Source organism: Mugil cephalus, chromosome 9 (genome assembly GCF_022458985.1).
Source record: "Mugil cephalus isolate CIBA_MC_2020 chromosome 9, CIBA_Mcephalus_1.1, whole genome shotgun sequence".
In the NCBI taxonomy this organism is placed as follows: Eukaryota; Metazoa; Chordata; class Actinopteri; order Mugiliformes; family Mugilidae; genus Mugil; species Mugil cephalus.
In genome coordinates, this window is record NC_061778.1 from 18,929,715 (window position 1) to 18,952,365 (window position 22,651).

At 44.8% G+C, this 22,651-nt stretch overlaps 1 protein-coding gene across 10 annotated transcripts; it reads right to left on the reverse strand.

Moving 5' to 3' along the window:
- Nucleotides 1–319: 319 nt before the first annotated feature.
- fam131ab (family with sequence similarity 131 member Ab) lies at nt 320–22,215 on the reverse strand. Of its 10 annotated transcripts, none has more exons than XM_047594071.1 (7): nt 21,915–22,215; nt 21,540–21,756; nt 17,414–17,553; nt 12,710–12,803; nt 12,420–12,602; nt 6,303–6,434; nt 320–5,246 (listed from the first exon to the last, which is right to left on the reverse strand). In XM_047594071.1, exons 2-7 carry the CDS (start codon nt 21,568–21,570, stop codon nt 4,588–4,590), a joined length of 1,239 nt encoding a protein of 412 aa, XP_047450027.1. In that variant the 5' UTR covers nt 21,571–21,756; nt 21,915–22,215; the 3' UTR covers nt 320–4,587. The 10 variants fall into 10 exon arrangements, with proteins under 10 accessions (XP_047450027.1, XP_047450028.1, XP_047450035.1 ...); XM_047594072.1 differs by having other exon boundaries at nt 21,540–21,822; XM_047594079.1 differs by having other exon boundaries at nt 21,660–21,756; nt 21,915–22,212.
- Between the last annotated feature and the right edge of the window lie 436 nt (nt 22,216–22,651).

The window sequence follows — 22,651 nt, forward strand, 5'->3', positions numbered from 1 at the left end:
TGTCATGGAAAAATGAAATACTCGCTGCTGTAGAATCGCTAAGACCGGCCCGACTCGGAGCACTTTCTCTCTGACAACTGTCCTCTGCCCCGCTAATAACTTAATAATGATGATGTCGTCATGTCAAGGAGCTAATTGAAACGGGCTTTATGGCGTGTGTCTGCTCCGAATGTCTGGGCGTGAATGGGGTTGAAAGAGGTGAATGTTCATTATCTGGTCATAACCATAAAACACAGTATGGAGTCCTGGGAGATGAGCAGAGAGAGAGAGAGCTAATCACCGCTAATGCATGGAAAAGAACCACATCACGCCAGACTCGTATTTTTTGCAAAGAACAATAACAATATTTTATTAAGTCGAAATAATATCAGATGCAGCAACAAAGATTTCGTCAGTTCCAAGGTGGCAATACTCAAATAATTACATTCAGCCAAAAGAGGAAGAAAAGTATTAAAAAGGAAGAAAAGAGGAAATAAGAAAGAGACAGGCTTGGGTTTCTGGGGGAGGAGAAGGTTGGGTTTGTGTGTTAGACTGATGCTGATGGTGATGTGGATGGGACGGTACATTCATTTTGGGTCATCTATCCATTACCCTGTTAGTTCATAGTGTCCTTGTCTCTGGTGGGTGAGTTGTATGGCTTTGCTCTCTGAACTCACACAAGCCCTCTGTGCCGTAAGTCTCTCTTTATTCCGCGTGTGTGTGTGTGTGTCACCGTGTGCACCGAAAGCCCCCGAGGATTGTGGGACATTTTAATTAAGACAGCGGAGGCTTAATGTGTGTTAAACACAGACCATCTCTGTCTGCGAAGATAAAACTCTTCACGTTCAGTTCCTGCAGCCGTTTTCACATTCTCGGGCTTGTTCACAGGTTTAGTTCTAATATTCGCTGCTGGGGGCCGGAGGTGTGGGGAGTACAGTCCCAAGGTCCTTTGGCTTTGTTCTAAAATGGTAAGTAGGTTATAGGGCGACAGGGGCGCCACCGACAACTGAATATTCATACGCCCTCCTGGCTTGACACTGTCCGACAGATGTTTTGATGTCTTTTTATAGCGCTGGGTTCTCCCGCCACGATCACACACACACACACACGCAGAATCTGGAGCACTTCTCTCTGATAAGTATCCAATGTCAGTGCTGGCCTGAAGCAACAAACTAAAATACACTGCCCAGGGACACAAACACACACACACACACACACTTGCACAACAAGGAACATGTTTCACTAGAAAGACACGTCTGACTCAAGGACAGCAGGGTGCTCTTCTGCTATTTGTTTACTAAATATTAATCACTTCCAAACAGAGAGGCAAGCACAAAAAAAAAAAACATGAGAAGTTTTCTGGGACAGAGAACCTGAAAAGATGTCACTTAGTGTGTGGTAGTGAGGAGGGGGTAGAGAGAACGTAGAGGGAGCGCGCAGATGGAGCGATGGCGAGAAGGATAACAAAATAAGACAGACAGGAGAGAGATACGCATCTCCTGATCATCAGGGGGTTTTATAATCGCGGGCTAATTGCCTGTCGGCAAAGGTAGCACTCAGATGTCCTCTTAGTTACATAATGAGCCTCCAACGGGGGTAGGTGGAGGGAGCGAGGGAGGAAAAGAAAGGAGAATGAGGGGAGAGGACGGAGACAAAAGAGGGTGGGACGAGAGGAGGGTGGCGGGCAGGAAATGACAGGACTGAAAGATGGAGAGGGGACACATTCATCAGGCTGTCTGTGTGTGCGTCAGTGAGAAGTCTTTTATTTCTATTCTTAGGGGGACTAAATGTCCTCGTAGGAATACAAAAAAAAACGGAGACGTTCGCAACAGTCCCACTGCTGCAAGGAGACTGGGACGAGACAGAGGACGGGGGTCAGGGTGCGGGTTGGTGAACGATGACGTTCTCACGATAAAAACACTCACATGGACGTGTGAAAGAGGCCGCGAGGTGAATGAAAAACGCATCACACCAAGGAGCCCGCCTTCACACACACACACACGCACACAAACACAAACATTGCCAGGGGAGAGGTTGGGGACGCACAGACAGACAGAGAAAATGCATGCACAGAGGTGGACAAAGTGAGCTGATAAATAGAGAGGAAAGGAGGGAGGGAGGGAGGGGAGGGTGGACAATGGCACACTCACGTCACCACGCCCTGACAAAAGCACAACCTCGCCTCGCCAGCACCGCCCAGCTTTTAATGTCAACCAAAAGGACAATGACGCAAATCGGCCTGCTGTAACCTGCTCTCCTCCACAGCAAGAGACTACACACTGGAGATGCAACAGGACGTTCGGTGCCTGCTCGCAGCGTTTCGCTCTTGCTCACTTGAAAGTGGAGAAGCGGAAGGAAGCTATGGTCTCACTAACATCACAGAGGATTGTCGTGATGATGATGCAACTTGAAAGGTCAAAGGTGACAAATGAAAGGCACAGCTTCAATGGTTCCCCCTGAGTTGTCACTGTCTTTTCCAGCTCTCCTCACTATGACCTTGTGTTTATGTAGTTTTGAGTGCAGAAGTCAGACGATTTTTGCAACATTATCCTTTTTTTTTTTTTGCTTCAGAATTCTTTACCTTTTTGTCGACTGCATGCTTTTTTTTTTCTTTTTTTTCTTTCTTTAAACTCCAGCATCAGTAAAAGTTCAAGACCCCCAAGACCTCCGCTACACCAGCCACTGTTTTAAAGGGAATCGCTGCATTGGCGCGGTTTCGGAATGGATACACAAGTGCAAGCTTGAAGTGCTTGCTGACATCTTGCAATACTGCCACATACAGAATCACACATGCGACTGCGCAAAACGTCAAAGCACAGGGATTCACACGTTGAGGCTTTTCCGAACAGTCAACAGAAAGGAGGGGAAGTGGGGTCTGAATCTGTGCTTTAATTATTCGTAGAAAATAACTACGCACGCCAGGCTTAGTCTCGCACGAAAATCCACACACGCAAGCACACAAAAGTGGAGGATGAGAGACAAGTGGTGTTGTGCGTATGGGCGGGATGTATTAATGCTCTGGTCCAATGGGATTTCCTGAGTTGTATGAATGACAGTCCCTCTTGGAGAACCCTACTGGGGCTCCTCGCGTCACCATGGAGATGCCTCACATAAACATGCCCTTTTACAAGCATCACACAAGAAAAGGGAAAGTATAGAATAAAAGGCAAGGCTTTCCAAGAGTCAGTATGAGAGGAAAGAAGAGGAAAAAAAAGAAGAAGAGCTCTTCATGAGGATCATGACAAATGGCAATAACAAACCGTATCACAGTATCCTCTTTTGAAATAAAAAATAAAATAAAAACTTTGTTGTTCACATTTGTATTGTTATTTTTTTTTCCCAGTAGACTATATCACATAGTGATAACGAAGAAAAGGAGAAATCTACAGCCACGTTAGCTTCGTGCAAAAAACCACATACACTGGCACGCCGCATAGGCAAAGAGATCAAAGCAAGACAACGCATACAAAAATATAGAAAATCTCCGATGCAACTTATCTCTTCACAGAAAAAAAAAACAAAAAAAAAACTTTTCTGTGTTTTAAACCTGCGTCACTTCCTGCTGAACACCGAGCGCCGAAGGGTCACTTCAGAGAACATTCTGCTTGTGTTGTGTTTGTCATCGCTGCTGCTGCTGCTGCTGATGATGATGATGCTATCGTGTGTTTTCTTCCACAGAACTCCCCAAAGATATCCAGTAGCTATAGCTGATCATTATGGCAGATGTCCATCATAATGACGTTTAATAACATGAACTACAACATGTCTGAGTGATAGAAAACTAGTACAATAAAAGCATATCATTTCTGTCATATCGTCGTGTGACAAATCTTTTTTTAAACTTCGTTATTTTAAAATACATACTATGTCCTGTCACTTTGAAGACATTCCAGCATTTGCTCATAATTGGTAGTGACAGGGTTAGATAGTTTGGCATACTCAGCAAGCCATGCCCAAAAAGGATGCTATTTAGTCTCTTGCAAAGGAGGGGGAGGGAGGGAGGGAGGCAGGGAGGGCGGGGAGGAGGTAAGGGCAGGTCCCAGGATGCAGTGTCAACCTGCCCTCCTACGGGAGACGCTTTAGAGATGGGCAGGGGTTATACAGAACAGCTGAGATTACAAATCGTGCTCAAGACCGGGTCAGCCCGTCGATTTCAGCACTTGCAAAACACATGCAAAGATAAGTCAAGAGTTCTGGACTCTCGGTCTTTCTGATCTGTTTGCCTGGCAGAGGAATCTCTTTGCTTCGCAGGTGGGGGCAGAGCTGAAAACTGTGAGCATCATACCCACGAGTCAGTCAGTGGACCGGAGCAAGTCCAAGCGCTCACCGTTTTCACACCGATAAAAAAGATTGTTTGGACGCCTTCAAAGAAAATACCATTGATTCGTGAAATGGGGACAAGCGGTCGGGAGGAGGGAAAGAGCAGATGAGATGCTGCAAGTAAGGCAAGTATGGATGATCTGTAAGTCGGTCAGAGGGGAAAAAAACAACATGCTCAGAGGGTTGAAACTTTTCAGATGCCGAGGGGGATTTTTGCAAAAAAGAAAAAGAAGAAAAAAGTCCTTCGAAGAGTGGAAGGGATTCAACACTGAGGTGAGAAAAGAGGAGTCATTGGTTGTTTGGCTCTGCTGGCCTCTCCCCCTCCTCCTCTTCCTCTTCATCCTCCTCATCCAGGGACACAACCCCGGAGGAGGCCACGTCGGACACCCTCCTGCGTGGGTCATACTCCACACCGTTGCCCTCGGCCTCCACCGGGCACACGGTGCTCTCGTAGTCCTTGCAGGGGCTGTCGTCGTCCTCTCCGGGCGACAGGTACGTCTCGGAGTAAGACATGGAGTAGCAAGGAGAGTCCTGGCCCCCGCAGGACCTGACGCCCCGCCCTCCCCCTCCCCCGCCCAGGCTGTGGAAGCCACAGTCTCCCCCGCAGAGCCCGCTCTGTCCCACCCTCTGCAGCCGCGCCAGCAGGAGCTCCTCCCTTCCCTGCAGCGCAGACAGGATCTTCGCGGCAAGCTCGGCGGCGTTGCTGTGGGAGTGGGTGCCAGGGTGGCCGCCCAGGTCGCGCAGCAGCGGGTGCTGCTCGTCCAGGCTGCAGAGGCTGGAGCACAGGGTGTCCGGAGAGCCGGCCGTGGGCGAGGGCTCGCCACTGCCGCTGCCGCCTCCCTCTCCGCCTCCTCCCCCACTCTCACAGCAGGGCCCTCGCAGGCCCAGGCGTTGGCAAAGCTGGCTGTGGATCAGGTCCTTCAAGTAGGGCGGATATGATGGCACATCTAGAGGGAACGGAGACAGAATGTGAGCATGAAGTCCTGGAGGAAGAAGAACAATGAAAGTAGAAGAAATATGAAACTGTTCATTTCTGAAGATATTTCCTGAGTGATTGAGGAATTAAATTTTTTTATAAAAACTTTAAAGATACTCTAACCACCAGTAGCGCTAAAGAGTAATGCTTTACATGTGTGAGTAGAATGCAGGTTTAAATTTAGAAGAGAAAATGCTTTAATGATCATTTATATGGAAGGAATACCATTGGTCTTTTTGTATACTAAGTATAAGGCTGACTCCACAGATTAACTTTGTATTAACCCTAATTATGGAGACTCATTTGCTCTTCATTAAAATTATGAATGATGAGTTATCATTTAATTCTAATAACACAACGAAAACCATCTGTGAGCTAAAATGTCTGGTGAGAGATAACCATGACTGAATTCTCTTAACTGTATTTGGTCAGTGGAAAAATACATATTGTGTTCATAACCAGAAAATCACAGAAGAACTGAGGGGCGGAATCTGACACTGAAGTACAGAGGTAGGTTTAAGAGTATCAGTGACCCAGATCACGTTTCATGTAGAGTTGATTAACATCACATTCAGGTCGGTATGTGAGAAACTCCATTCTGAACGACCTTAGCCCGAAGGTAAGAAATCACTGATGAATATTTGAAGATAGGGAAGCAACAATGTGCTGCACAGGTTATTGGTACGTCTGTGTAATCAAGATGAAAGCTGTGGTACGTACACGCCCGTACAGACAGGCATGCTCACATGCAGCCTTTTGTATTTATAACCCACTCACACACCATTCTCACAGAGACACAGTCTCTGCAGCCAAGGAAATGATATTAAACTTGCAGGAGGGATATCAAATTGCGTCGAGGAACAAAAAAAAAAATGTCAGGAGAAGATGAAAACTAGGGCACTGGGACAATGAAAGATACAGCGAGAGGGAGAGGGGAGAAAGAGATGGGGAAAAAATAGAGTGTGTAATCGGGCATTAGAAAGGAAAGGGACAATATGAGGCAAGTAAACGAGCTGTGCGTGTTTACCTGTGCTCTGTGTGGTGGGCTCGTTGGCAGGCAGAAAGTCTTCATCATATGAGTCATCGTTGGACTCGTCGCCGTCCACAGAGGACCAGGCCCTCAGCTTAGCCTCCGCAATGGCAAACTGCTCTGCTACACCTGCAAACACACACACAAACACACACACACACATGAGCCTCACATGCACACAATCAATTAGATGTCTGGGATAGTAACAAGAAGGCACAGAGAGGCATTGTGCCTCCACGTCATGTAACTGTTTTTGACTGGCAGGTCCACGCGAGGAACAAAGTGCACACAGGACACAGACAACATTCCCATTACAGTCAATGTTCTTCTGCGGTCATTTGGCTGGTGCACTTAAGATGGATGTAGCTGAGTGTTTGACAGTGTTGTTATGCAGGCTGCAATTCTACCGGCGCAGAGGAGGAGGCAGTGAGTCGGAAAGAAGCACAAAAAAGAGCCTTGAAAGCACAGTCTAAATCCATATGTCTCTCAAAATGCCAAGAGAGGAATGATCTGGTAAAGTAATCAGCACTGACATTTCCATTGAAAGGCCGATGATATAACAGCAGGTCAGGTTTTTATACCATTAAAGGCGGTATTCAGGGCCCCGGCAGTGGACAGATAAGAAAAGGACAGGCACAGAAAACATGGAGTGGGTGAGAACAACATGTGCATTTCCACATTTTAACAGCTCTGTCAAACAAAATGAAGACTAGGCTATATTTAATGTGAACAATAAAGACGAATGACGTCTCTAACATAAGCCTGTTCTCTTTGGTCTCTCTGAGGTCGGTCCGTTCCACGGCCAGTCCTGGAAAATTCACAATGTGTTTAGAGGTTTTTCTTGTTTTGTTCTCCTCGGTTACATTTATGAGGAAGACTCATAAAAACTATTTTATTTATATAAAAGTGTGGAGCCTATTTAAAATGCTGTCATGATATGAGAAATGTTTGGCAATCCAGTAGTGTAACAGTATAGCGTTATAGATCTTTTCACTCCCAGTCTTGACTGAATACAAAATGCTCCAGAGAGTACATTAACCAGACATCAGCAATTTTTTTATTTTAGTTGTTAAATAATTAAATATGTTGTTAGTGTTCACCTAATGTGCTTCCTGTAATGTCTGTCATGTATGAAGTGAACTTGATCTTATTTGACCTGTATTTAGTATAATAAGTCTTTCCTGTCTGCTGTCTCACTTAAATTAATAAATAATAAACACGTATCCCCAAAATTGTTGGCTTTAAATATAGACATTTTAATTTAGGAATCAATTCTGAGAACAGGTTAGGAGCAGAGCCCCTACTTAAAACGAAAAATTTGAACATAATTGAGACAATGCGACTCAGTTCTATCAGCGACCGTATTCCTGTTTTTGTTCTCTGTTCAGTGACAACAACCTAATCACCACATTTTGCAAGTAACAAGTAATTCCACCCTTTCCATACGTGTGCATGTGAAACATGCGCAAGTGTACGGCCAGAGGGAGGATAACAGTATGTGCATGTTTGTATTTGGCCGAAGTGACTCAGCAAGTGCCAGAAACAGTAAGCTACAAGGTCCAAGTGACCAATCACCTCCGGTCATCAGCAGCAACCGGCCAATCAGAGACTAAGGCTCCCTCTCTCTTTTTTCCTTTTTATCTCTCCGCTCCCTCATCCCCTTCCTCTTAGTCCATCTGCTTTGTATTCCTCAGCGTCCTCCTTCATGTCATGCCTTTCATCCAATCGTCTCTCAATAAAACGCTCTATCGACTCACCTGACGCTCCTCATTCCTACCATTCCCTTTTCTTTCTCCCCTGCAATATTTCAGCCGCGGCCCCGATGTCTCTTTCTGATTTCTCCCTCCTCGGTCTCTCTCTCTCTTTGTGTCATTCACTCTCTCTCTCTGTGGTCAATGCTCAGTATTCGTGCATTATCTCCAACAGGGAGAGATCAATGCCCTCATTCATCTTCCACTGTAGCTGGGCCCTGAACTCTTCCCACAAACGCCGACACATCTTGTACTAAATGCAATTCTGAATGCTGCTCTTTAGTTCTCCTTTGAAATTCTTTTTTTTAAAGTTCCTTTAACGGAGGTATAAAAAGAGCTTTCAACTGCATTTATACGTTTAATGTCCCTGACCCACATAGCACAAAAGGCCTAAAATAGATATAAAAAGATCAGGCATTAGTATTTATGTGTGTGAGATGCAACATCAACCTGCTTTGCAACCTGCTCTCTATTGATGCATATAGAAGACCAGGTTGTATGTGCGCTTGTTGTCAGATTACTGTCAAACTGAAATGGTTAATGGTTAATTGGTGATAACTAATCATGTGTGATCATGTTCTTGCGATGTTGAGATGATACACAAACACTGCCTTGCTACACTTGACCTGGTGCGCTATCGCTTTATCTGAAGGTGTCGGTAAACACACACTGTCACAAACTCCCACACACTCACATGATTATTGAACACTATCTCTAATGACGTAAATCTTTCTTATGTTTACTGGATAGCTACATTTGACTTGTCATCACTCGACAAAGTTGTTAGCGAACAGTTTTTGTGTGTGTTCACGTTGGAATTCATGTGGAATTACATCTCTGTCCAAGTTCATGAATGCAAGTCCATAGTCTGTTTTTAGGCTGCGCCGATACATCTGACTTTGTGCAGCTTAAATGCTCCCATCTGTTCAGCAGTCAAGCATTGAACTTCAACACTGAACTGTCTGTCTGTTTGGAGCTGGACAGGTGTTGTGAAAGGATCTCATAGCCCCTCGCCTGAAAACAGCTGGATGTTGCAGCTGGAAATGGAGCGTTGATGATTGATGAGTTGAAGAGTTTTGGGCCATAAAACCAAAACAAAGATAGTGAAGTGCTTCCTAGCTAAGAGGACATGCAGAGTTGCATGATAATTGTCTGTGTTCGTCACTTAGAGTCCACATAATACGTGATCTGTAGATGATGAACATGGTTATTATTGTCACTTGAAGAAAAACAGGTGATAAACGCAGTTTGACGTGGTGTCTCTGTCAGATCTCAGGAGTGCTACTAGGGTTGTACAAACCATCCAATATTTGTATTTGTTGAGGGGAAAAAAGTATTTGTATTCAAATAAAATTCAAAAGCGGTGTAAAAATCCAGTCACTTCATTTAAGTCACACTTCTAATTTATGATATGTCAGTGTAAAAATAAGTATTCTTTAATTATCCATTATAATAATTATGTATATATGCAATATTGGTTGGTGTTTTGCATTAAATGCAGCTAATATAGGTGATGTAGACTGACTTGAAGGGCAGATGAATGTGATGATGTGACAGTAGGGGGGACTGTGGCTCAGTAGGTAGAGTGGTTAGCGGGTTTGATGGTGCTGAAGTGTCCTTGAGCAAGACACTGAACCTCCAGTTGCTCCCAGTGTGCGGCGCTGATGTGTGTGAATGTGTGTGTGCTTGTGTGAGCTAATGGGTAGAAGCATCTGTGACTGCAAAGCCCTTTGAGTACTAATAGGTAGAAAAGCTCTATGTAAAAACAAGACCATTTACCATTACCAGTAGACAATAGTCTGAATTACAGAGAACAGATGAATGCTAACATGAGTGTTCAGGTTCAGCTTCACCCCTAAGTGCCATATGCAGCATCGCTGATTCTGTTGTCACTTGTAGCAAAGGCATTTTGTACAACACTAAATGGCAATTTCCAAATTTAGATTTTCCAATAGGCTTTTTTTTTTTTTTTTTTTTTTTTTTTACTGCTGGAACAACATAAACCTGGTCAGACCACATACGCCTCTGGTACGCTGCAGTGTACCAGAAACTGGAATAGAGGCAAACATTGTCTCACTTACGCCCTTTCATTCATGCACACACAGATAGAGGCATAAGTCTCACTCTGACGATCAAGTCTTGCAGTCAGTTTCATGCAGCATGGAGAGACGCTGCAGGATTAGCTTCAAACAATGCATGTCTGTGTGTGTTTGTATGCGCACTTGTGCGTGAATACTGGCAAGAGTCAGCCATCTAAGTAACACAACCTCCACTCTGAGTTCTCTGGATTTCAACAACACACACACACACACACACACACACACACACACACACACACACACACACACACACACACACACTGGCATTGTGTGTTCAAGTGTGACTAGCTCGAACGCACACCAGGCACACCAAACGCCCATTTCACACATTCACACATGCTCACTTTATGTATTAACACACGCACTGACATTCACACAGTTTGTCCAGTCACCCACAGTAACACCATCACTGGGCTACAAGGAGAAACCTGAAAGATATGAAAAATAAACTTCTTCAGGTTTACATATGGGTTTGTGGCGTTAAAATTCAAGCATTTCTTAATAAATGCATAGGTGACGAGGTTAGTATAGAGGTTAGTATAGATAACGGTTTATTGTACTGATAAAACATCATTTGTGATGTATGAAATGAGTGAAAATATTTTGGGAGTCCGTTTTTTTGGCTTCCAGTTACGCACGGAACCGTGAAATCGCTAAGAAGAAGGTATTAGTAGAGAATGCAAATAGGGGGGGAAAAAAAGAAAGCTAAAGAGAGGAGGTACAGAGGAAATTCGCTCAGTCACGGTGGCAGTAGCCAGGAGCAAAACCTTACTGTGCAAATTAACCTTGAGAGTCTGCATTGCAGGGAGCGAGCGACAGAATGGAGGGAGAGCAGGCAGGAGGGACATGGTAAAAAAGACAGAAAAAGAGAAAATCCAGAAACAGAGGGCAGAGAGGAGCATTAAAAGAGGGGGCAGTGTGAAGGGGAGAGAGGGGTAATGAACAGAGGGCGCAGGGACAGATGAAAGAAAAGTCAAAGATGAGGTGAGTCAGTAAAAGATAAAAGAGACGTGAGCTGGAGGTGAGCGCTCTCACAGAGGAATAAACCATTTGTGTAAAGGAGAAGAGTTAAGGGCGATAAACACCAACTTGAAATCTGTGTTTGGACATCTAATCAGGATCATGACCTTTGATCCCCTGAAGTCATTTTACTCTTTCTGTTTAGCTGTATGCATTTTTATTATGCATGTACGTAAGTAACTGTCTCCATTGCACCATCTGTCACTGTGTACAGAGATTGCACATGTTGTGCAGTGTTTCCTGAGGTTGTGGAGGAGTATCTCACTTTACGCATTCTACATTACAAAAAGCCTGATGCGAGGTTTGACAAGTACAGTATCTTCGCTTAGAGTCATTTGAATTCTATCAAACTTCGTTTAGGATCAGTTATTTTAATCCGTCTTTTACTCCCCTCTCCGTGGAACGGCAAAAATAAATCATCCCACTGACCCTCTAATATTATGGTTGACCTTGTTGAGATGCAGTCATAAATCACACCAGCTCCAGATGTGGTCTGGCCAACAACTTAGCAATCAGATTACTGTGCTTTTTATATGCATTCATACCCCACGTAGACATGTATTTCCTTGTCTAGATCTAAATAAACACCAGATGTTGGTGAAGCGTAGATCAGATGAAAGATTAACGTCATCCCCCACGCTGTACAGTACCTGAACACTTCAACGGTATTTCTGGAGTCAGTTTAAGACTAGTCCCAAAGCTGGTTCAGCATGATTTTTCACAATACTGTGAACATATGGGGCTTATTTGCCACAAGTGTTTAATATTTGTGATAAGGAGGTTGTGGCCTCTTTGTGTCCTTGGGCACAGCTCCCAATAGCAGGTGAGTGCTTAGCACAGCAGCTTCCTTGCCACTAGTGTACTAGTGTGTGTCAATGAGAAACATTGTGAAGCACTCTAAGACTTGCATAGCACACTTACGTAGTGTTTACATTTGTAAGCACTTTGTAAGTGCGTAAGTGCTGATCAGTTACCCTTTAATTGACTGTAATTAATGATCACAGAATAGTCAGATATACTCTACTGGTATATATTTACTCCTTGTTATGGTGGTTTCTCGTGTAAATTAAAAGCTCCTCTGTGATCTTCCATCATTACTTTGAACACTTTCATAAGCACTCTCGCCTTAGTTGTGTGAGTCATTGCTTCAGTGCATGTGGTGTTAAGAGGCTGGAGCTCATTCATAAACTCTCTTTCAGCTTGAAGTGTGAGTGTAGCACAGAAGGACATCTTCAGTGTCTCACCAGCAGCAAAGCGTGCCTCCTGTTCTCCCTCAGTGAGGTCAGAATAAGAGTTGAAGTCAGACTCCAGGGCTGCCGGAGTGTCCATAGGCTTGCACCAGCCTTTCCACTCTATTAGATGGGCTACTCTGCCCTGCGCCATGGCTGTAGGCTTTGTCACATGGTCCTTCACTACCTGGGAAATACCTGCATGGAAAATATCATGGATAATATCTTGTTATCACACACATATATGTACATAGTACGTGCATGCATACTATCGAGTATATCAGCTTCCATTAAGCTGCACTTACCATGTAGGGAGGATCGTGCTAATGCAGCAATCTCTTGAATGGTAAGAGCTCTTCTTGATTTTGGTAACATTTCAATGGTGTCATCAACATTCACCTGAAATGACAAGAAGGAAAAGAAAAAAAAGGACTCAAAACTTGTAGAGCAGCTCAGCGTGAATGTGAGCCACTTCTGAACACATCCCGTTATGACTAACAGGAAAACCCAGCGTCTCCTTTTGATGGAAGAGGGACTCCTGTATTCAAAATACTTCAGCTACTTCATGGTGTTTCAAGGCCATCATAAACTGAAGGATTTTCTCTCTACACAGAATGAAGTGATTAATGAGTCAAGAGCGCTATCCCAGCGACACACATATATGCGTGCAGGCTCACGCTTATAATTCTGCAGGACTATGTTTAAATTATGTAGTCTAGCGTGTTAATGGCACTGTTTCACCACTCCCGATTTACATAGTATTTAGTTCTGAAGAAACATATGTTTGAAAAAAGCAAATCAGTGTCAGTGGTTACGTACGGCGTGTTAACTTAAGTGGCGTGTTTGTTCATTAGCCACCTGGCTAATGAACAAACAGCGGCTTGTTCAGGTAACATAAGATGACTCTTCTCAAGAAACCACTCTTGCAGACGACTGCACAAAAGACAAACAAGAAAACAGGGTACATCTCTGGCCTTAACTAAAATTGCTTCATATTTCCACATTATCTCCACATAGCTGTTACCCAGGTGGGCCTCTGTAGTGACGCCGTATGTTAGGGAATTGTGATCCACTGCAAATTCAGTCATATTAAAAACACCTGTGAAGGGAAGTGATACAGCTCTGCGTCTGGACAGCTCGATAGGTAACACAGAGAGTCCTCGCAGGGACGTAAGAGAAGCAGACAGAAGACAAAAGATGTCCCCTCCCAGCCTGTCCTCCATCAAATCTGTCTGCCCTGTGAATTCAAACCACAGAGGGAGTATCGGGTGTTGACAAGTCCCTTTGTGTGCTAACTCTTTTTATAGCCCTACCTGTACTCACGTAAGGAAACGTGCACGTCAACAGCAAAGGCCACATGGTGAGCTGACGCTGCTGTGTTGTTACTCAATATGGGTCAACGTACTTGGCTGACTGAGCAGTCTGGTGATGGTTCTGGGTAGACAAGTGTATCTCAACGGGTACAGGCTGTGCGCAGCCCTACTGTGACTGACTGTCGTCGTCTGGCGGTCTACTTTCAGAAGCTTTCACGTCGAGGAACAGCCCTGAGCTTATTGACTCTATAATAACTGAACCATAAATGCACATTCGGATTGCTGAGTAATTCTGAAGTTAAATCCTTTCATTAACGAGCCACCATTCAATACAGGACATGTTTGATTTGCAGCGAAATCAGGAACAGCGGACACTGGTTAGCTCATTTCAAAAGTGTCACCCTGGCCATGTCCTGCCAATTCCACTTAACAGCAACAAAACAGCAGCGCCAACAGCAGACAAACAGCGGCAAAATTATCCATCGGAAGTGCCCCGCGAAAGTGAAGGGGGATCCCGGGCTTGTGATTGTGATCAGCTGCTGCTGTGAGGTTTGATAATCCTCTGGTGCCGCAGAGCAGATCACAGATCATAGGGAGGATAATCTGGGGGAGAAGCGACACATACCCTAGGAGCGTTAGAATTATATACAGTGTTGGCCTTTAATTAAAAATCGGATGTCAGCCAGTTAATGTCGTCCACCCACGGCCGAACATGTTTTGTTTGTTTTTAAAATAGTTGTCCTGAGAAATCATTCCAGCGCAATGTGGGAGGATTTTGTGCATCTTCGAGGAGATCCGACTGGGAAACAACTGTCTCTCCCTGCCTAATGCCTCTAAACCTGATTTCATTGCTTCTTTTTTCCCCAATGGAGTATCCTGTGAAGATATGGCAGGGACATTTCTACCGCTATAATAATATTACTTGGAAACAGATCATGTCAGTTTGTTGGCAGAGAACGGTCTAATTTTATGTGTTACAGGTGAGCATGAGCCTTTTTTCTTTCTTTCTTTCTTTCTTTTTTTTTTAAATCAGTACAACCCTCTGCTTGAGAGTGATCATGCTGACTGCTGCTCTGCTCCTCCATTGATTCCCTCCTCCTGCTCCCCCACTGCCCTACTGAACAGCAGAGTGAGCACAGAGGAAGACACTAGGCGCACTCAGAACACACACAGCACTTCAGTTAGATTACTGCACCGCATGCTTTTATGATACATGACATATGCGTTTCTCAGTGCATTTCAAACACTCTCACATATGACCCAAACCGAAGGCCAAGCTGAAGCCTAACATTATAATCCTTACATTTTAAGTCACATATCTCTATGGTCTAGTGGAGGCAGCCAGTAAAGGGGCTGTCATTATGCCGCTCAGGTTCACCTTTGGCTTTTAAATCATCGGTTAACTGCTCTCTGTGTGAGTCAGAGCGACGGACTAATGTAGCTTGGAGACAGTGCAGAGAAAAATTCAACAGATTCTCTGATACAGCACGCTTGTTAGGAGCTGAGAGCAGACAGAGTGACGGGTGAAATCGGGTGTATGATGACCAGTGTCTCTCTATCTACATCGCTTGGGTAGCCGACACACGGACACAGAGGTTGGATTTATCTGTTTATATAGGTTTGTGCGATTCCATTGAAAAGAATATATTACGTTGGATGGGATTTAATTGGATGTAAGAATCCAGATTGGCTCATTAGGCTTACCTATTTCAATGATTTGCAGTGGCTGGGCCATAAAAGCCGTTTTTGTTTGGCATTCATATGTATTGCTTCATTTCCGTGGATAATTAAGCTGCGTCGCAGTAGTCCAATTTGTGCGATTGTGCTGGTCGATTGAGTCAAATACCCCTTTTCCTCTTATATTCATTACACAGAATTTTGTAGGAAGGCGACCTGTTGGTTCAGAGATATGTGATTTTGTTAATGCAAAATAACCCAGACATCCTTCTCCCCGTTCAGCTTTGCCACATGTCTGCCTTTCTCTCTCATCCTCTCTTTTTCACCCTCCCTGTTCCTGAACTTTTCCACAAAGGGAACATTTCTATGGCAACCAGTCACCGCGGAACAATTCCTCCCAGTACGTCTGCATGCCCGATTCACACATGATGTCGCACACTCAGAACACCTACCGACAGTCACAAATGCCTGATGAATTGCGCTCCCGCTTCCTCTTACAGCAGCCGCAAAAAAAAATCGAAAATATTTCCTAACATCAGATATGGCTGTGGTATGTCTTTGCAGATGTCCCTGAAATGTAAAGCTTTAGAAAGTACTTCCTGTGTTAAAGAGCTGTGCAGAGCTCAGCAGTACTGCCAACCCGTCTTTCAAAGTGCCCAGTGTTCAATAACAGGCACGCCGATGAGCAGTGAGAGGCTGCATTTTATAATGGATCACTTAGACGCTGCTAATCACCGCCTGGCTGGCTCACTGCGACGCATCAGATTCACACGCAGATGGTGTGCACTGATAAAAGAGGCAAGGTGGATCCATCATCCTCATTACCATCACCGTAATCTCTGAGGCAATTATAAGCATCCCGCTAACTTGAAGTCTGAGCAATAAATAGTTTGTATCATTCCATTTTTACTACTGTAAAGAACCCTATGGTCTCCTTTAGTCGTAAGGATAAAATGTCACTCAGTTAAACCATGAGATATTCATGTTGACCATGTAGTTATTGTTTTCCTGCTCACACTTCAAGATGTGTTTTAGACATCCCTAAAACGTTTGCAAACATTTTGCACGTAACATTCAGGGAGATACTGTAAATGTGGCATCTCACGGTCCGGCCGCTCACAAGCAGAGCTCCTGTGTTATATGTTGTCCAAAGGCGAGAGTGCATTAAAAATGAAATGCTAATTACCCTGAACGGCATGTAAATAATTGGAAACCAACTGGTTAACATTAATGAAAACTAAAATGGAGACAGAACCGAGCGTAGAGAAGCACATTACAGACTTGGATGGCTTGATTAATAAGGCAATTATTACACTAGGAACGGTTGAGAAAATCATTTTCTGCTTCGCGTGGTGAATTACAGAGACTTTGCAGAGGGAGTCATCGTTGATTAGGCATATCTGGTAAGTGCCTGAAAAGGTTACGATACACTAGGTCACCGTTAGCCTGCTCAAACCGAGTGAGGTCACGTACGTCTACGCTTCATCACACAAGTTTTAAACATTTAGACACAGTAAAAAGGCATTTTATCAGTTTAAATTACCATCTATTACAATTTAAATTAAGCACTAGTACCTTAATGATAGTAACAATAATAATAAAAACATATTTTTGTAAAAGAAATAGTCGAGCAGATGATAAATGTTTCACTGTATTGGTTTGTTTAAGTCTGAAATTAAATATTGTTTACTTGTGTTTTCCTTTCATGAACCCTCATTATAATGTCTATAAAGTAGTAAAGGGCTATTTGTTCCTTCTGTAATAAGCAATTGGGGAAAAAAGCGACAAAAATAAATGAAAAATAATAATTTTGCATGCGTAGCTTTATTCTCCTAAATGGCAACCGAACGCATCTAGGCTACATTTAATGTAACGTTTGCTAGCTTCTAGGTTTAATTGCCAAAAATGCGTTTTAGCGTTTTTTGGGGGGATAACAGCGCGCGATGCGTCTACATGGCTACTGTACGAAACTTGACCAAGCAGAAACTAATTCTTTAGTGAAGAGAGAGTTGAGGGCACCTCACTGAAGTCCAGTACGCCCAAAGGTGCTGTCAGTATCAGTCTGCGAGCCAAGCAGGTCCGCGTGTTCCCCAAAAGCGCGAGGTCAGACAGGGAGCTAGCCGCGCTCCAGTCCACGCGCAACGACCCGTCAACCGCCACTGTCAGGAGGAAGAGAGCCACGTGAAGGTCACAGCAAATGGACAGTCGTCAAAACTCATAGTAGCTCCGCACCACATTCTCGCTCCAAGGGACAAATATCACATGCATTATGACAACAACGCCTCTGATGGAATGCGAAAATGAGGTGTTATTGTCCATAATGGGGTTTCTTTGCTTGTTTGTTTGTTTGTTTTAAACTGGAGCAAGAATGGCGAGCTATGAGTTGTAAGGACAGGTCTAACCTGGCGTGTTGCTCAAAGTTGCAACCCTCACGCCAACCCAGGCCTCCACGAGGACCCCAGGGCGGCCATTGCAGGGGTGATGACCATATAAGGTAATGTTCCCCTTTCCCGTATCCCACTGCAGTTTCCCCCAACAGAAACTGCAAAGAATCGGGTTTTAAAATATAAAACGTGATATTCTCAAAATAGACGGAGACCAACCAGCCAATTCCCAAAGGATTTATGAAAAGATACAAGTAGGTTTTTAAAATGAACATCGAAGCAAAGACACAATGTCATGTTGTTTAAGATATATATTTTAGTTAGAAGTTATGAGACTTTAAAGGGCGAGTTAAGACTTGTACCAGACATTGTAAAATTGCTTACTTGCATAGCATCGTGTTTTTGTTTTTTTGTTTGTTTGTTTGTTTTTTTTGTTGCTGTTGTTGTTTTTATGTCTGGTACAAGTCTACAAATGCCCAGCTTCTTTATTGCAGCGTATCCTGTAGAGACTACATGTAGTGAGATAACACGGTGGGCGTGTGTGGAGGCCTGCTTCCATGCACTTTAAAGCCATGCCACGTCATGCAGGTGCGGCGCTGGCAGCAGCCCAAGCCTGGTTGATATTTTACGAAGTTAAATCTGCTTTGTCTAAGGAAGAGAAGCAGCAAAAACATTTGTTTTCGTTTTTTTGTTTGTTTGTTTGTTTGTTTTGTTCTCATGTTATTGTTTATTACAGCATTTGTCTGCGATGGCATTATGCAATTTCCACCTCTCTTTTTCTTAATAAACAATTTCCCCGACGTGAACAGGCCACGTCAGCGACGCAGACAAACGGAGTCACGCTGCGGGACCTGCAGCGCCACAAATGTCACTAAGCAACGTCACGTAATTGTCTGCAGATATATGACCGCCAGACTGATTACATGAGTTTAACCTTTCTATCTGTTGCCCTCGTTGTGACCTGACAGACCGCGGAGACCATGCAGGACCAAATGCGCTCATTAACCCGCTGCTGCGGATGGGCCCCCTCACACGGAGGAACATTTCAGCACCTGGACAGCTCCCTACTGCAACAAAACAAAACAAAACAAAAACCACTGACGCTCCATGTGAAATCCCGCGGTGCTCACCACTCTTCAAATCAGATTTGCAAAATGGAGATTAAGAGGTGGGCCTCTAAATGTCAGTGCCTGTCTCCTCTTTCCAGCCTTCCACTGCGGAGGGCAGTTTCTAGTTACTGTCTGTGAAAAGAACAACTCGCTCGATTGGTCGCCAGCAGCCATCTCAAATATTGAGTCCAATATCAAGAGCAATCACTCACCCCCCTGCTCAAAGACCTGCCGTTTAGCGTTCTGAGCTCAAGTTGCCCAACAGCACAATTCAATATGCGGAGTTTAATTGGGTGTGATGAGATCGGGTGCCCCGGGGTGTATTGTATCGTCGGATCTAGGCCACCTTGGTCAATGAAAGGATTGTTTAGAGGAGTGAAAGAAGCGCACGTCTTCTGTATTTCATGCGATGGATTTTCAGAATGTGACAGTCATCTGAGCCGCAGTACATGCAAGCTGTGCAGCCCCGCTGTTTGTCTGAACCCTGAGGGATATTATGGTGACACGTCAGCAACTAATTGTTGGGAAAAAAGTGGCATTTGGCACGGATCTCCACAGCCTGAGTTGGGACAGGCGAGACGTTGTAAAGCAGTTCGTGTAGTCGCGCGTTAACGCCACATAGAGGAGCCTAATAGATTTGAAACCACACACGCACAAACACGCGCACACACGCACGCGCGCACACACACACTCTCTCTCACACACACACACACAACATCCACACCCGTAATGCACGAGTCACTGTAAAAATCACTGTAGCTATGTTTTGCAGAAATGACCCTGCGCAAGATCAAGGAGCCCGACTACGTGACATGACTGAAGGCTGTAGACGAAAATGAAATGCAAATGAGCTGGTGTAATGGAACCGATGGGACTATGTCGCGTTCTATATGTAACCCGGGCACGTGTTGTCGTAACAGGCTTGATCAAACCGGGAGGTCAGTTCCTCCACTTGGAGAAACGGACTGAAACTTGTGGCGTCTCTCTTGCCTGGGCCCGCGGTCGTCCTCCGCCTGTGCCCAATTTGCTCCACATCTTCTTCTTCATCCTATTTTTTTTTTTATCTTAATTAATCTCCTTCCCTTTACTGCGATCTATCTGTAGCTCAGTCTCCTCTCCCCTCAAAGCAAATGAGAGCTGCAGTTTCCGTTTTATTTTGCTCTCATTTATCTGTTAATTATGCTTGTGGGTCTCGCTGGCATTCACACATACTCTCTCTGTAGTTGCCGTTGTCGTGGAAACTGCGGATGGAGAGACCATGTCCGTGAGTCTCTCTCTCTTTCTCTCTCTCTCTCTCTCTCTCTCTGTCTTCCTTGCTCTTTGAGGGTCTTATGGCCGAATCAACACAATTAGGCTAAGACAGGCTGCAGTGTGATGTCACATACATACAGGGTACATCTGGGAGGCAAACAGGTGGCTGTTATTTACCTGTAGGCTGAATGGCACTTTGTGTGCAGAAAGAATGTGGGTTTATGGGGCTAGGGCATGTCCTTACGCACTCAACAACATGGAGACGGGGACGAAGCGCCATAATCACCACCTGACTGGAGCGACACATTAATACTACTAATTAGAGACGGGTGATCTGTGTGCCTGAGCATAACGCATGTACCGCAGGTGAAGCGGTCACGTTTAACATTTAAATCACCAAGGGTAGAAAATGTGTTACCGCGTCGGTTCATGTCAAGACGAAGACGCTGGATGGATAGATGTGGGTCGGGTTCATGGAGGCTACAGAGGAGACCCAGATAAATAAATAGCAGGGTATATTTGGGGGAGACACGCGTCAGAGGACGGGGCCCTGGGCGACATTTAGACTGCTGGCCAGCCGAGCGGATGGGGGACACGTACAGCAAATGTGTAAACAACCGAGAGAGCAAATAGACGTAGTGGCAACAGGGAGCTCGTTTCTTGGCAACAAGCAACTGTTCTATTGTCGCATGTGAGTGTTTTTATGGACTGATTCTGATTTCTTTTCAATTTTGACATCTGTGAATGCAAACAAATTTTTGCTCTTGATTATTGTAATTATTATTTTTACTTTGATAGAAGAAGTCATTCTAAGACATAATCCGTCATTGTACCTCGAGAGTTTGCGCGGTCGCGTGCGTTTAATGCCGTAAAATATTGTCCTACCTTGCAGCTAAACTGGGTCAGTGCGGTCAGAACCATCGTGTCTCGATGAGACTTCACGTCTCCAAATTAAAAGCCGTTCAACAGCGCATCCCTCACTGGCATCAAGAGCACCCGTGTCTTCTCTGCCTCTGACTGGCGTGCTCACCGAAAAGCTTATTCCAACTCTCGTAGCATCGCGATGTTTAGGCTGCGGATGCCAGCCCCTCAACTCTTCCCCACCGCCTCACTGAAACGCGCCCGAGCGCACATTCACACGTCCACCTCTAACACGCTCTCCATTCTAGCCACGTAAAGCGGTTTATTTCGCATAAGGCTCCTAATTCACATACATATGACTCAGCAGCGCTATCATATGTCTCACATTTAAGGGCACAGCATGCTGTGCACTACAAGCACCTAAAATTCACTCTGCGCCCGCGAAAGGCTGCAGCAAAACAAATGCGAAAACAAATAAATAAATAAATCAGGCTTCCCCCAGCGTGCTTTTCATGAGAGACAGATTAAAACAGTTCTTACCAACAGGCGCTTTGGAGCTGATACAGCCCATTTTCGCAGCTGCATGTAGAGCCTTATATAGGGGCGCAATCTATCAAATTGATCTCCCTAATTTCCTTGTGTAAGAGACGCCGAGCGTACCTCACTGATCGAAAGCCTCGGTCACTCTCCTCATCTACGGAGGCTCCGCTGGGTTCCGGTGCGAGGCGGCTGCTGTGCTCAGACCTCCGGAGTGACGCTGAGGGCGGGGGGGAGTCCAGGCATCACTTCTGCACCACGTTTTTAGTTTCTTCTGTGTTTTAGACTTGTTTCAAATCCATACATACAAAGTCTGACTATGGATTTGTTATTATTACTATTATTATTATTTTTAATCTTTATCAGGTTGAGTCTTACTTTGATGAGCTCTGCGTCACCGGTCGCAGGGTCGTATCCTGCGGTTCAGCACCACAGCGGACGGACAGCGCTCTGTCTGGCAGCAGCAGCAGCAGCAGCAGCAGCATGGGTTTCAGTCTCAGTCTGGCAGCTGTGAGGGTTGGGGGTTTCCTCTCTCGTTCACTGCTGGTCAAGTCCACGCCACACTGCCAATGCAGATCCCAGTGAGCTCCGTGTGCTCCACACTGCCGTCCAGCCAGAGAGTGAACCTTTTGAAGACCGACACATTGAGACCAAATCCCACGCTTAACTGCTTTTATACGGTCAAACCTGAGTTCCCGCCTCCTTGCGCGGTTTCCCCCTGCTAGGTAGAAGCGGAATAAGACGTGATTGGCTGGTGTCCCGTTACATAGCAGCCGACATGAGGAGTCGAGGGAGGAGTTAGTGGCGCGCGCATAGGAGGAGCAAATTGTCAACTACGGATTGCGTTTCTCCTCATCTCTACAACAGCTGACATAATGACAAATGAGGACCATGTTGCATATTTCAACAGGTCTGAGTGGGAAAATAGCAGAGTTGATTAACAGCAGTGCGGACGTTGTGATGGTGAGGAATAACAAGACAGCAGCAACACCTACTTGTGTATAAAATTAGGTGTTCGCTGAGCTTTTTTTTAATGTCGAGAATCATCTAACCGTCTCGGAGAGAAAAGGTCACGCCGGACATGTAAATGCCCTCAAGCTTTTACATGTGCAGCG